This window comes from Corythoichthys intestinalis, chromosome 21 (genome assembly GCF_030265065.1).
Source record: "Corythoichthys intestinalis isolate RoL2023-P3 chromosome 21, ASM3026506v1, whole genome shotgun sequence".
NCBI lineage: Eukaryota > Metazoa > Chordata > Actinopteri > Syngnathiformes > Syngnathidae > Corythoichthys > Corythoichthys intestinalis.
Genome location: NC_080415.1, coordinates 23,189,507 through 23,204,189, shown reverse-complemented (window position 1 = coordinate 23,204,189; position 14,683 = coordinate 23,189,507). Strand labels below are relative to the sequence as shown.

Genomic DNA, 14,683 nt, shown 5'->3' with positions numbered 1-14,683 from the left:
GACCAACGGTTAATCGATAGAAGCTCACCGCCTCAGGGTTTGGCTGAGGACTCACTGACACATGTCCAATCCAAGTGGAACATTATTGTCCAACTAAAAGCAGGAGTGTAACGGTACATCTTTTGGTTAAGCAACAATCCATCCAAATCCCTCGAAACGTGAAATATATAACATTGTCATTTTTAGATCTGGCGTTATGTTAAAAAGAATGGCTTTCATTCAAATTTCTCAGGTTTCAGCAGCGAAATTGTCAAACATTATGGTGCTAAAAGTATTGTAATCTGAAAAAAAAAAACCGATTGATTCGATTTTTTCAAAAATCATTCAAAAGCTAAAAAAATGTTTTTTTTCATTTACAAAGTTGATATTTTCAGGTTCAGATAGGAACTTTTTGGTTTCAGTTATGTAATTTTCACCTTGAGATTTTTTTTTTTTTTTTTAGATCTAATTTTTTTCAGTTTCTTTTTTTTCCACATTCAAATATTTTTTTCTTGACGAAAGGCCTATTGGCTTGTGAGAGAAAGCCTATCAAAGCAACCCCAAAGGATGCTGCCTTCAGGAAACGTGGTTTGTCTTTTGTAATCATTCTAGATGACTTTTGGTCAGTTTTGATGAATAAAAGTTGGAAAATATGCCAGGTTGTTGACTTCTACCTAGAGAAGCGATGTGTCCGAAATCCAAAGGAAAATGCGAATGCAGCGTAACATCTTTTTGCTAGTATGTGCAGTTTTGTTTTTGTTTTTCTGCTATCATTTTTGAGATATTGATATATTACCGTAATTTTCAGACTATAAACCGCTACTTTTTAACCTTCATTTTAAATCCTGCGGTTTATAGTCCAGTGCGGCTTATTTGTTGATTTATTTGGGTTAATAGGTAGCACTTCATTTGACAGCAGCATCATAAGACTGTCATAATTATGAAACGACACTATAATGGGCATTACTGAATGCTTATGACAGATGTCATTAAGTGTCATCCGTCAAATTATGTCACTAACTCCATTCATGTCCAGCTCGGATCTTTTACATCCATTCAAAAGTGAGATAATTATCTGGATACCACTAAATTACAACTGTTATAAGCATTCATTATTGCTCATGACAGTGTCATGTCATAACTATGTTTGTCTAATGACAATCTTATGGCGCCACTGTCAATTAAAGTGTTCCCAAATACCATAACTAGCAATTAATGAAACAACTGGAACAGTAACTGAATAAATAATTAGCACAGAACATGAATTTTGATTGTTATTTACATCTGTAGCGCTGCAATGCATGCTAGGAGGCATGTTGGACGACAGGTGGCAGCAGAGGTTGACTGTCTCCCCTATGGGAGCAGTGATGGCCAAATGAAGCGTCTTGAATCAATGAACTTGCAGCCAATTGGTTCAAAGCTTCATGGTGTTTCATTTGGTCTTATGACAGTCGTATGATGCTGTTGTCTAATAAAGTGTTACCGGTTAATATCGTTTGATGTTAATATACCATAATCTAGTGAGGACAGCTGTGGTTTATAGTCCAATGCGGCTTATCTATGAACAAATGTCGGTTTCGTGTCAAATGCGGTGGGTGGCGGCTTACAGTCAGGTGCACCTTATAGTGCGAAAATTATGGTAATTTCGAGTGATGGCGTCACTCGCAGCCCCCCATTCATTGCAAAATGGACCCGAAGTGGTGCCATTTGTTTGTGCTAGTTGTAGGGACACCCCTCTGTTATTGAGAGAGTTGATAGGTTCCATAAGCCACGGGGATTTAGGACACTGAAGTAATGCAGTAAAAGTGGAAAGAGTGTGGCGTCATAATCCATCAAAGTACCCACGTTTCCTGAAGGCAGCATCATTTGGGGTTGCTTTGATAGACTGTCTCTCACAAGCCAACACGCCTCTCGTCGAGGCCGCGCCCCCAGGGCCGGAACACGGCCAAGATCTGAAAGTAAAAAAAAAAAATCTGGAGGTGAAAATTACATAACCGAAACCAAAAAGTTAATATTTGAACCTGAGAATATCAATTTTGTAACTGAAAAAAAAGGAATGTTTTTTTTTCTGCTTTTGAAAGATTCAAGAAAAAAACTTCATCGAAACATTCATTTTCAATTTATTTTTTTCAATTGTTTCTTTTTTTCAAATTACATGTACAACATTTTTGGCCTTCATTTTGCACCATAAAAAATGAAAAACCTTTTATGGTTTTAGGTGAAAAGTGACTGATTTTGTTAAATAGAAACATCTTTCGACACACCTTAATTTCCAACTAGACATGTGCCGTTTACTGGTTTCAAGGTGTACCATGGTATGAAAACCGCAAAAAAATTCCGTCATACCGTCCCTACAGTATTAGCTATTTTTTATGTCCCAAAAATGTAGGGAGAAATCCCTCGCTTGCGGCTACAAGGCTCAACCCTCCCCCACCGGTTGTTGCCCAGTGTCAGTGAGTCAGCTGTGCTACACAATGGTTGTAGGAGGTGAAACTCCTGAACTTTTTCCCCCATCGAAGAAAACGAAATTGCTGGTATGGGAATACTTCGGCTACAGAAAAGTTACAACGGGCGCGGCTTATAGGAGGAGGGCCAACCGACATGTAAAACATGTTTGCGGAAGGTGGCTGCTGAGTAGGCAATACCTCCAATATAATTTCGCATTTATATAGAATTGAAAGGTTAGTAAACACTGTCATGAACGTTTCCCACCAGCTATGAGTTAACTCCAGCGTGTTTAGTGTGTCTAGCGGTGGTAATAATTGGTGTTTTTTTCTCTTTGTGTTGAGAAAGAGAGTATGTCTATAATGTAAACATGATACACACATGCTTATTATGGAAAATAATTCAGTTATTTTTGTTCTAATGGTTATAATGTTGAGCTGTGGGTTTGGGCTCACCCAAAGGACTGCATTCATTTTAATTTTATTTAGAGTATTTCAGTTTTTTTTTGTTTTTTTAATTTATTTTAACTTATCATTATGCTTACCGGTATTTTCCAATATGCAATAGTTTTTTTTTTTTTTTAATCAAAACCCAGATATCTCAACGTAACACATTTAAGAGCTGTAACTGCAATACCATGACATCGTGAAATCTTGTTAGTTTTGGTTAAGGTTATCATACCGTCAGAATCTCCTCCCTACTCACATACCTATTTTCTACACACCTCAATTTCCATCACTGCTGTAGGTAATCCTGCACTTTAAAACCTGCCTCACACCACATGACAGCACCGGAACCGAGTGAACTCAGGCGGCCGTCTGGGTGTCGCCCGCTTAAAACCTGCAAAAGTATTTTTACCCTGCACACGCTACAACTTTTCAGTCAGGGTCCACCGCATGGGACGGTGTGCGTCAAGCCAGATTCCGGGTCACGTGAAGAAACGTGACCCAGCTTCGGAGTCAAGTCCTCGGTTTAGATTGTTAACTACGCACCACAATGCTGAGCGAGTGACCTTTTGTCCAAAATAAAACTCGTTAACTTCACAACGGGCGGGAATGGTGGAGGGGCTTGTCGCGCATACCGCGGCTTGGAGCAGCTGACGTGTTGCTGGGTCATAAGTCTTACATTTATTAATCTTGATAAAGTGCCTTGAATTTTTTTCTGCTGGGTCTTAAATTTTAAATTGTGCTGCATTGGGAAATTTTCTGACATATTAAGAGTTACAGATTTTTTTGGCAACGTTAGCTCTGGAATTCTTTTTATTTTTTAGGTTTATAAGGTTTACATTTGTTTTTTTCATTCCCTTGTGTTTAAGGAATCCTATCCATTTTGACTATGTTGCTTTTATAGATTTATATGGTTTTAAGTTTTAGGAGGCTAATTCACTTTGACCTTGTTTTTTAGGTTTAAATGGTTTACCTTTAGCTTTTTTAAGGAGTTCAAGCCATCTTTTTTTTTAGTTTACAGTGGAACCACTTCTTATGAAATTGATTGGTTCTGGAAGGAGTCTTGTAACCTGAAAATTCCATTAGCAGGGACGCGTTTTCCATGTATATATCCCAAGGTGTTCCATTCACTACTTAAACGCAGCATTAAATTTTAGAATGGTAAAACCGGGATAAAACAAGAGCCAAACTTATTTGAATCATTCCATATACCTAACCTAACTGTGAATACTTGGAATGAAATTGCCGCAGCAACTGTTTAACTAGCTAAACGATGATTGACGCATGCAGCGCTTTGAAGCATCACTGGCAGGATCAAACCTTAACGTCTGTCAATCATCGTTAACTTTAATAAGCAACTCCTGTGCACTGCCTGACTAAGTGGCAGTTTACATGGCGACTCTGCGAGACAAAGACGCAATGACTGAGTAGCGGACTCACCTCGCGTACATATGGTGTCGGCGAAGACGGAAAATTCTGAATCCTGCCTCCAAAGTGGAAGAATCCGATTGCGGGGGGTTGAAGGGGGCTTCCTCGGCATGCATATCAAAGGCTCCTGCAGCGCGAGACCGCGCCCTTAAAGTCAGCACTCGTACACATCACATTGGCCGTGCACAGCGGTGCTACTAAACATTAAATACACCAAATATGGCAGAATGTCGGCTTTAATTTACTGTTTTAATAATATTTTTGAATTAAAAATGTTGAGCGTTTCAATTTTTGTGCCTTTTTGAAAAAAGGAAAAATGACATTGCTTCGAGAGGGCGGGCATATTTTTTTTCCGGGCTGAGGGCGCTTGGTGGGGACAAAGTGCATCATTCTCTGTCGCCCTGTAAATCTGCACTGCCCCCTAGGGCCTCGTATGAATACTACATCGTTTTCATGCGGAATTGGCGACAGTGTTCAAATGGTGACGCGAATGCAAATGTAAATTTGAAATTTTTCGTATTCCCGGAGAGACACCATGTAAACGGCCCCTAAGAAAAGCAGCAGGATGGAGAGTGAGACTACGTTATCGGATGGGGACAGCTCATCTGTATTTATTTATTCATTTTTTTAATCGGAAAAAAAAAACATTGGACTGAGGGCGCGAAGTTTGAAGCATGAAGTAGCGAGGGATCACTGTAATGCAAAGGAAAGTACAAAATAAAATGTCTTACCTTCCTACTCTTTCAAAATGGTGCCTATCGCCTATCTTACTCTTGATGACACAAAAACGTTAGGGGAGCTGTGCTCTAATGTGCTACAAATGTAGTGAACCATGTGTGGGCTTAAAAAAAAGTCTTCAATAGACAAAAACGCGAGGAGACTTGTGCTCTTTTGGCAATGACGTCCTGCCCGCTTTTAACAACAACACTGTTGCGCATGTGCACGTCATCGTACTGCAACACCCATATTGAAACATCATCAACCAATCCGAAATAAGAGAGCAGAATCGCTTTGCTCAAGCATGATGGGAAAGATTATGACCAATAGGTCAGCAGGATCTTATGGCGCGACATTTAAAAGCAAAAGCAGGAAGTACATACGTATCTTTTACAGTACTGTACTGTACTTTTTCCTCTCATTTCCTGTAATATCTCTCGTAACAATAGACAACAGTTTTTCGAGACTTTCGTAAGTAGAGGTACCACTGCAAATGGTTTGCATTTATTCCAATCTTTTTTTTAACTCTAATCTTGGATGTAGCTGATTAACATTTTTTTCTTCCGCCTAAAAGGTAAGGAGTACAGTCAATTTTGAGTTTTATTTTAAGTTTTTGGGTTTTAATCACTGAGGGGGGTGCGACTGCACCTCTAAGGACCCAGTTTGCGGGCATAAAGTGGCCGTGATTAGGCTAGGGGAGGGTCAAACAGAAAGGTAAGATGATGCGTGGAGCTGTAATATAGTGTTTATATAGTGTTTTAAGTGTTAAAATATCTCTGCCAGCCATCTCTGCCAGCCCCTCCGCTTGGCTGGTTGTCTGGAGGGCAACACCCCCGTCGGACAATCCACTCGGGGTTCCTGTTTATGCTCATCACACCCAGTCTATGTTCACATTTGTTTGCCACTGGTTAAAATTTGGGCTGTTAAACAATTAAATTTTAATTGAGTTAATCACAGCTTAAAAATTAATTACTCGTAATTAATTGCAATTCAAACCATCTCTAAAATATGTCATATTTTTCTGTGAATTATTGTTGGAATGGAAAGATAAGCCACAAGATGGACATAAGTATACATTCAACATACTGCACATAAGTACTGTATTTGTTTATTACAATAATAAATCCACAAGATGGCATTAACATTATTAAAATTCTTTCTGTTAAAGGGATCCACGGATAGAAAGACTTGTAGTTCTTAAAAGATAAATGTGAGTACAAGTTATAGTAATTTTATATTAAAAGTAGGGCTGTCAAAATTATCGCGTAAATGGGCGGTAATTAATGTTTTTAATTAACCACATTAAAATATTTGACGCAATTAACGCACACGCCCCGCTCAAACAGATTGAAATGACAGCACAGTGTCACAATGTCCACTTGTTACTTGTGTTTTTTTGAGTTTTGTCGCCCTCTACTGGTGCTTGGGTGCGACTGATTTTATGGGCTTAAGCACCCATGAGCATTGTGTAATTATTGACATCAACAATGGCGGGCTACTAGTTTATTTTTTGATTGAAAATTTTTACAAATTTTATTAAAACAAAAACATTAAGAGGGGTTTTAATATAAAACTTCTATAACTTGTACTAACATTTATCTTTTAAGAACTACAATTCTTTCTATCCATGGATCGCTTTAACAGAATGTTAATAATGTTAATGCCATCTTGTTGATTTATTGTTATAATAAACAAATACAGTACTTACGTACCGTATGTTGAATGTATATATCCATCTTGTGTCTTATCTTTACATTCCAACAATAATTTACAGAAAAATATGGCAGATTTTAGAGACGGTTTGAATTGTGATTAATTACGATTAATTAATTTTTAAGCTTGAATTAACTCGATTAAGAATTTTAATAGTTTGACAGCCCTAATTAAAACCCCTCTTAATGTTTTCGTTTGAATAAAATTCGTAAAATTTTCAATCAAAAAATAAACTAATAGCTCGCCATTGTTGACGTCGCTGAGCGGGACGTCACATGGGGCCATTCTTCCACAGTGTCTTTAACCACGTAAGGTAGTGATTGAAATACACCACAAAGTGTCAATGAGTTTTAAATTAATTAGAGATCTAGCCAAGGCAAAGTCTGAAAATGTTTTATGTGTATTTTGCAAAGTTATTTTGATTGGGAATACCAGTTCTCTTTGCATTAAGCGCTTTTCTTTTTGTGAATGTTATTTTTTTGAGAGAGAGGAATATTATTTTTGTTTTGCTTTCACTAAATGATACTGTAGCGACTTAACTGCGCCGCCCAAATGCATGATGGGAAGTTGGGCAACCATGATTGTCAGTGGTGGCTGCAAATGGAATATGTTCTGCGTTGTGTTCAATAAAGCGGTTTAAGAAAAAGTTCATCTCCTGTCCTTGTTCTCCATGTCGCTCGCCACAATAGTAATGTTTGTTGTGAAAGTGTTACTAAAGCTTTCTCCAATAAAAGGCGCGGTCCACTGAATGCCGGTGTCCATTCGCATTTCACTGCCTTTTATCTCTCAATGTGCAGAAACGGCGTCATTGTAATCTGTTTGAGGCAGTGCATGAGCAGGTCATTCTGTGCATGCGTTAAATGTGTCAAATATTTTAGCGTGATTAATTTAAAAAATTAATTACCACCTGTTAACACGATAAATTTGACAGCACTAGTTTAAATAGTTTACGAATATGGTTTTCCTTAATGTTTAGGAGTTAAAGACATTTAATTCTGTTTTTTAAATGCAACACCTGGTAACTTGTCAGTTTTGATCAATTTTAGCGACACCGGTGGACAAAAGCGGTAGTGTTTTGCCTTAAGGAAGAATGTTTCCCATGAGGACCAGCGCACACCCGCACAGTGTCATAAAATCATCAATCAATCAAAAACCAGGTCGCATGAAGATTGATAAAACATAATTTCTTTTTCCAGCGGCTGCGAGAAGGTTGAATAGTAATAAGGTAATGGAATCCAGTTGTCGCTAAACAATAGCGTATGACAGATAGCAACCGTATAGCTTAGTGTGGCTAACCACCCCCATCCCACCTGAACTCGTCAGCGTTGATGAGTTCGGTTGAGGGAGGCGTCACGCCAGCGAGTGAAAGCCGGACCAATGTTTATTCTGTATATCCTGGTAGCCTCCCATTTTTTTCCTCCTGAGACAAAACTTTTTGTCTCTTATGTTGCTCTGCCATCTTTGCAGAATTCGCGCAAAAGCGGCGGCTTCCATCTTTATAATGAATGGGGATAGTCACGTATGCCGTAAAGCAGTGGACATATTTGTAGTTTATTTTGTGTGGCACCCTCCTCCAAGTAATTAGTGCCAGTGAAAGCGATACAGACCCCTGAAGATATAATAGAGGTGTAATTCAACCACTTGTCAGTCGACATATTATCACAAATGTTATGAAAATACTTTATAAAGGTTGAAAAGTTACCTAATGTTGCTTTAAAGTATTTTACTTGATGAAACAGCACTGATCACTGGCTGTTTTGCGGGTGTACCAAGTTGATATAAAAAAAAATTGCTGAAATGTTATTTTAAAGCCCTATTCAAATTAGTGAGATCATTTTTTTTCATTCAGCTGGTGTGTAATAATTTTTTTTACCCTACTTTCAGGTTGATGAAATTTACCACGATGAATCTTTGGGAACCAACATCAACATCGTCCTGGTGCGCATGATCATGGTCGGGTATCGACAGGTAAGACAAACACTTGATCATTTTACGTAAATATGATATGCCCCCTCACATCCCCGCCAAAGTGTTAATGACTCCGGTCATGATGCTAATTTTAACATTACAACAGCTGCAGACTGACATTACAGTACGCGACAGTGATAATCGCGTTGAGCTCATCTCAAAATAACCGGAGAACCAGTATTATTATTGCTGGAAGATGGTTGCAAATTCATTTGAACTGGGAGAGATCATTCCCCAGTTCGGCAGCGAATGAGTTAAAAGTAACACGTGCGCACCTCTGCTGCTGGTTGTCAAAGCAGAACGCCGTTTGTTTACTCGGCGCGAAATTGTGATGAGCTCCAACCTGTCGAGCATCTCCCTCCCCCCTCCATTCACTCGCTGTTGCCTAACCAGCCGCCTTCACTTTTTCCGAGTACGCCACCCGGCTTTTTCTTCTCATTCTTGCTTGAGTCACCCTGTTGATTTTCTAAACCATGTTGCTACAGAAACAATATATAAACTCAGGGATGGGCAAAGCTTATAAAAATAACATGTAATCAATTTAATCTTCCAGCAAATTTATCTTCAAGGCCTTTCTTTTTCACTGGAGTATCCATTTTCAACTCTTTTATGCTGCCTCTGTTCAGTTAAGACAACTTCCAGAGAAAAATACCTGTTTAACGATTTTAAAAAAGCCCCATTTCCAATGGCGAAAACATTTAATTCTAAAACTCAACGCACACAAAAAGTTGTTTTTGCGCACCAAAATTTGACATAAACATCCAAATGGGGAAAATATTGACCTGATATTAAAAGGAATTGACCCGGAAATGCACCCAAAATCTACAGGCAGTGACTAGTGAACAGGAAGTGACCCAGAAATACCCTAAAATCAACAGGAAATGATCCAAAATGTACAGGATGTGAGCTGGGAATACCCCAAAATGTGCAGGAAGTGACCTAAAATTAATTCCCTACTGACAACAATAGGGGTTAAATTCATTTCAGCTGGGAGGACTGGATATGAGTACAGTGATCCCTCACTTATCGCTGTCAGTGGAGACCAGAAACAACCGCATAAAGTGAAAAACAGTGGTGCCCCCCCCCTCATTTGTAACATACTTTTTTTGGTATATATATTAGGGGTGTAACGGTACATAAAAATCTTGGTTCGGTACGCACCTCGGTTTTGAGGTCACGGTTCGGTTCATTTTCGGTAGAGTAAGAAAATAAAATGCAAAATCTAAATGTGCTAGTTGTTTATTACACACTTTTGTGCTTTCAACAATAGGAACATCAGCCAATACAAAGCTAGAATTTTGCTCAAAAAGTAGCGGGTATTTAAAAATAATAATCCAAAAACAATTTGCCTTTCAGACCCCGCGTATTGGTCAGCTTTCTTTCTTTCTGAAAGAAGAAGTCCTGTGCTAAAGAAAAAAGCAATCCTAATGACAAAGATTTTAACATGTATTTTACAAATGAAATGCCTCAATGAATCTTTTTTTTTTCGGTTTTCAAAAGCTTTATTAGTGGGGGTTTTCAAGTTAAAGCGCCACACAGAAATTAATAAATTGAATTGTGTAAGCTTGATCTGTGTATTATTATTATTTAATTATTGGTGTTTTAGCTCATTTCAATTTAGTTTATCTAAATGGGCTATTATTTATTTTATTATGTGTTTATATTTTACAAATGTGATGTAGTATTCATTTATATTGTATATTTTATGTTGTATAACTTTAGTTCCTATGTGAATATTAGTTCCTACTTGTTTTGTTGTGGTAGGAGGGTTTAGTATTGAACACAGGGCCGTGTTGGTTATTATTATAGCAGAGAAGACAGCAGTAAATCAACAAAGACAAGTCAACTGTGCCCCGATCTACCACTCAAGAGATCTGATGGACTCAAAAAGTGGGTTACGATTGCATATTAGTTTGAAAATCGACCGGATCCACCGTATTTTTACACGAGTGACTTCCGGTCTGCCCGATCCTAGCTAGTAGTATTGACGTAGGAGGGCCGCGTCTTGCGTCAAATAAAACTCTGCCGTTCTTTTCGCGTGCGTCGCGTTGAATCGCTTGTGGTACGCGTCTAACACGCGGCCGCACTGCGACTGGTGTGCATTGGCTGATTGACTTTAACGCCCGCGTTTCACTGCGTTGTTGCGCCGGCCACGTTGTCGCGCCGTTGACGTTTCTGAGTTATATACTGTCCTCCCGTGTTGGTCCTCATAAGAGTAGAGAAGACAGAATAAATAGAATCTACACAAAGAAACTGTAACCCGATTGACTCACAACCTCGAAAAGTAAGGGTTATATTACATCAGAAACTCGTTCGGTACGCCTCTGTTCCGAACCGAGCACCCCGTACCGAAACAGTTCAATACAAATAGATGTACCGTTACACCCTTTATATATATATATATATATATATATATATATATATATATAGTATCAATAAGTGTATAGAAAACCCTATAAATACATACAGTATGTTATCATAAGAACATTAAATAATAGTTTGAAACATCTAAATAAAATATTAATAGTATAAATTGTAGACTTCATAATGATATCATTATGAAGTCTATGTATAAATAACACCCATAAAATAATGTATGAATAATATAAATATGCACTGTACAGTGGTATGAAAAAGTATCTGAACCTTTTGGAATTTCTCACATTTCTCCATAATATCCCCTTCAAATGTGATCTGATCTTTGTCAAAATCACACAGATGGAAAAAAAAAACAGTGTCTGCTTTAACTAAAACCACCGAAACATTTATAGGTTTTCACATTTTAATGAGGATAGCATGCAAGCAATGACACAAGGGGGAAAAATAGGTAAGTGAACCCTCTGCCTACGGAGACTTAAAGAGCAATTGAAACCAATTTTTACCAAACAATTAAGTCAGGTGTGTGCCAAATCACTGACGAGTTTTTTGAAGCTGCCCTGCCCACTATAAAACACACACCTAGTAAGAATTGTTTTGATGAGGTGCATTGTCTGATGTGCATCATGGCTCGTTCAAAAGAGCTGTCTGAAGACCTGCAATCAAGGATTGTTGATTTTTATAAAGTTGAGAAAGGATCTCTGAAAGTCTGGATGTTCATCAATTGACAGTCAGAGAAGTTGTCTACAAATGGAGAGAGTTTGTCACTGATGATTTTCTCCCAATGAGTGGCCGTCCACCAAAGATGACGCCAAGGATTAGCGGTAAAAAAACTCAGAGAGATGAAAAAGAACCCTAGAGTGTTTGCTAAAGACTTACAGAAATCACTGGCACAGTCCAATATCTCTGTGCACACGTCAACTATATGTAAAACTATGGACAAGAATGGTGTTCATGGGAGAACTTAATGGAGGAAGCCACTGCTGTCTAAAAAAAAAAACCATGGTTGCTCGTTTAGTGTTCGCAAAAAGGCACTTGGACACTCTACAGATGTTTTGGCAAAATATTTTGTGGAATGATGAAACCAAAGTTGAATTATTTGGGAAAATGGAACAGCTCATCTACATCAACACCTCATCCCCAACGTGAAGCATGGTGGAGGGAGCACCGTGATTTGGGGCTGTTTTGCTACCTCACGGCCTGGACAACTTGCAATGGAAGAATGGAAGAATAAATTCAAAAGTTTATCAGGATGTTTTGCAGGAAAACCTGAGGCTGTCTGTCAGATAGTTGAAGCTAAAAAGAGGATGGATGCTGCAACAAGACAATAATCCAAAACACAGAAGTAAATCAAACTTCAGAATGGTTTCAGAAGAACAAAATACACGTTCCGGAGTGGCCAAGTCAAAGTCCAGACTTGAACCCCATTGAGATGCTATGGCATGATAGCGATTCATGCCAGACATCCCAGAAATCTGACTGAACTATAGCAGTTTTGTAGAGAAAAATGAGCCAAGATTAGTCCTGATGGATGTTCCAGACTGATCTGCAGCCACAGGAAGCGTCTGGTTGAAGTTATTGCTGCCAAAAGGGGGGCAACAAGATATTAAATGTGATGGTTCACCTACTTATTTTTCCCCCTTCTGTCATTGTTTGCATATTGTCCTAATTAAAATATGAAAACCTATAAATGTTTGGGTGGTTTTAGTTAAAACAGACTCTGTTTTTTTGATCTGTGTGATTTTGACAAAGATCAGATCACATTTGATGGTGATTTTATGCAGAAATGTGTTATATTCCAAAAGGTTTACTTTTTCATACCACTGTACATTAATTCTCCCACTCCTTCTCATATAATACGTGGGTGTGTGAATGCAAGTGTGTAAAGGGTGCACGAGGGTCTGTTATGTGCGATGCATAGAAACCTCTCTCCTGATGCCTTCAAGAGGGCGCGCTGGCAGCTAAAGATGCCAGTGTGGGCTTTTGGCTTAGTGGTTAGCGTGCTTGACTGCTGTGCTGGATGCGTCGTGCGGTGCGGGTAAGAGTCCTGACCTGAAGGAGGGGGACGGAGCACTTCGTGCAGCGAGGCTGTATGCAGACAGGTTACAAGTGGAAATACATATGTAGATGAAAATAAAGTGTACATAAATATGTTTATGTATGTACATGTTTATAAATATGTAGCACCCCGGTAGTAGGGCCCCGGGGGTGGATGAGATCCGCCCGGAGTTCTTAAAGCCTCTGGATGTTGTGGGGCTGTCATGGCTGACACGCCTCTGCAAAATCCTGTGGACATCAAGGACAGTGCCTCTGGATTGGCAGACCGTGTTGGTGCCCCCCGCCCCCCTTTTTAAGAAGGGGGACCGAAGGGTGTGTACCAATTATAGAGGGATCACACTCCTCAGTCTTCCCAGTAAAGTCTGTTCAGGGGTGCCGGAGAGGAGGGTCCGTCGGGAAGTCAAATCTCGGATTCAGGAGGAGCAGTGTGGTTTTCGTCCTGGCCCTGGAACAGTGGACCAGCTCTACACCCTCGGCAGGGTCCTCGAGGGTGCATGGGAGTTTGCCCAACCAGTCTACATGTGTTTTGTAGATTTGGGTAAGGCGTTCAACCGTATCCCTCGGGGAGTCCTGTAGGCGTGCTCCGGCAGCACAGAGTAGCAAGCCCTCTGGTAAGGGCTGTTCGGTCCCTGCACGACCGGTGCTAGGATTTGGTCCACATTGCCAAGACGGATTCGTTCTCAGTAAGCGTTGGACTTGCCAAGGTTGCTCTTTGTCACCGATTCTGTTCATAACTTTTACGGACAGAATTTCTAGGTGCAGCCTAAGCTTTGAAGGGATCTGGTTTGGTGGCCTCAGCATTGCATCTCTGCTTTTTGCAGACGATGTGGTGCTAACGGCTTCGTCAAGCCGTGATCTCCAACTCTCACTGTAGCAGTTCACAGCCGATTGTGAAGCACTTTGGATGAAGATCAGCACCTTAAATCCGAGACTATGGTACTCAGTCGGAAAAGGGTGGTGTGCCCACTACGGGTCGGGGATGAGATCCTACCCCAAGTGGAGGAGTTCAAGTATTTTTGGTTCTTGTTCACGAATGAGGGTAGGAAGGAGCGGGAGCTCAACAGGAGGATTGGTTCAGCATCTGCAGTGATGCGGGCTCTGTACCGGTCCGTTGTGGTGAAGACAGAGCTTAGCCAAAAAGCGAAGCTTTCGATTTACCAGTCGATCTACGTTCCTACCATCACCTATGCTCACGAGCTGTGGGTCTTGATCGAAAGAACAAGTATGATACAAGGGGTCAAAATGAACCTCCTCCGCAGGATGTCCGGGTTATCCTTTAGAGAGATGGTGAGAAGCTCGGTCATAAGTGAGGGACTCAGGGTCTAGCTGCTACTCCTCCACATTGAGAAGAGCCAGCTGAGGTGGTTCGGGCATCTGGTTCGTATGCCTCCTGGACACCTCCCTGGAGAGATGTTCCGGGCATGTCCCACCGGGAGGTGGCCCGGGTCTATGTTTCTCAGCTGGCCTGGGAACGCCTTGGGATCCCACCGAAAGAGCTGGTTGAAGTGGCTGGGGAGAGGGAAGTCTGGGCTTCCTGATAAAGCTGCTGTCCC

The 14,683-nt window shown here is 40.1% G+C and overlaps 1 protein-coding gene across 1 annotated transcript in view; it reads left to right on the top strand.

The window, feature by feature from the left end:
* The window catches only part of LOC130909777 (A disintegrin and metalloproteinase with thrombospondin motifs 3), a 126,974-nt gene that overhangs the window by 70,780 nt on the left and 41,511 nt on the right, over positions 1–14,683 (top strand). Inside the window, exon 7 of the mRNA XM_057826613.1 lies at positions 8,613–8,696. Coding sequence (XP_057682596.1) covers positions 8,613–8,696 — 84 coding nt within the window. The remainder of the gene's footprint in view (positions 1–8,612; positions 8,697–14,683) is intronic.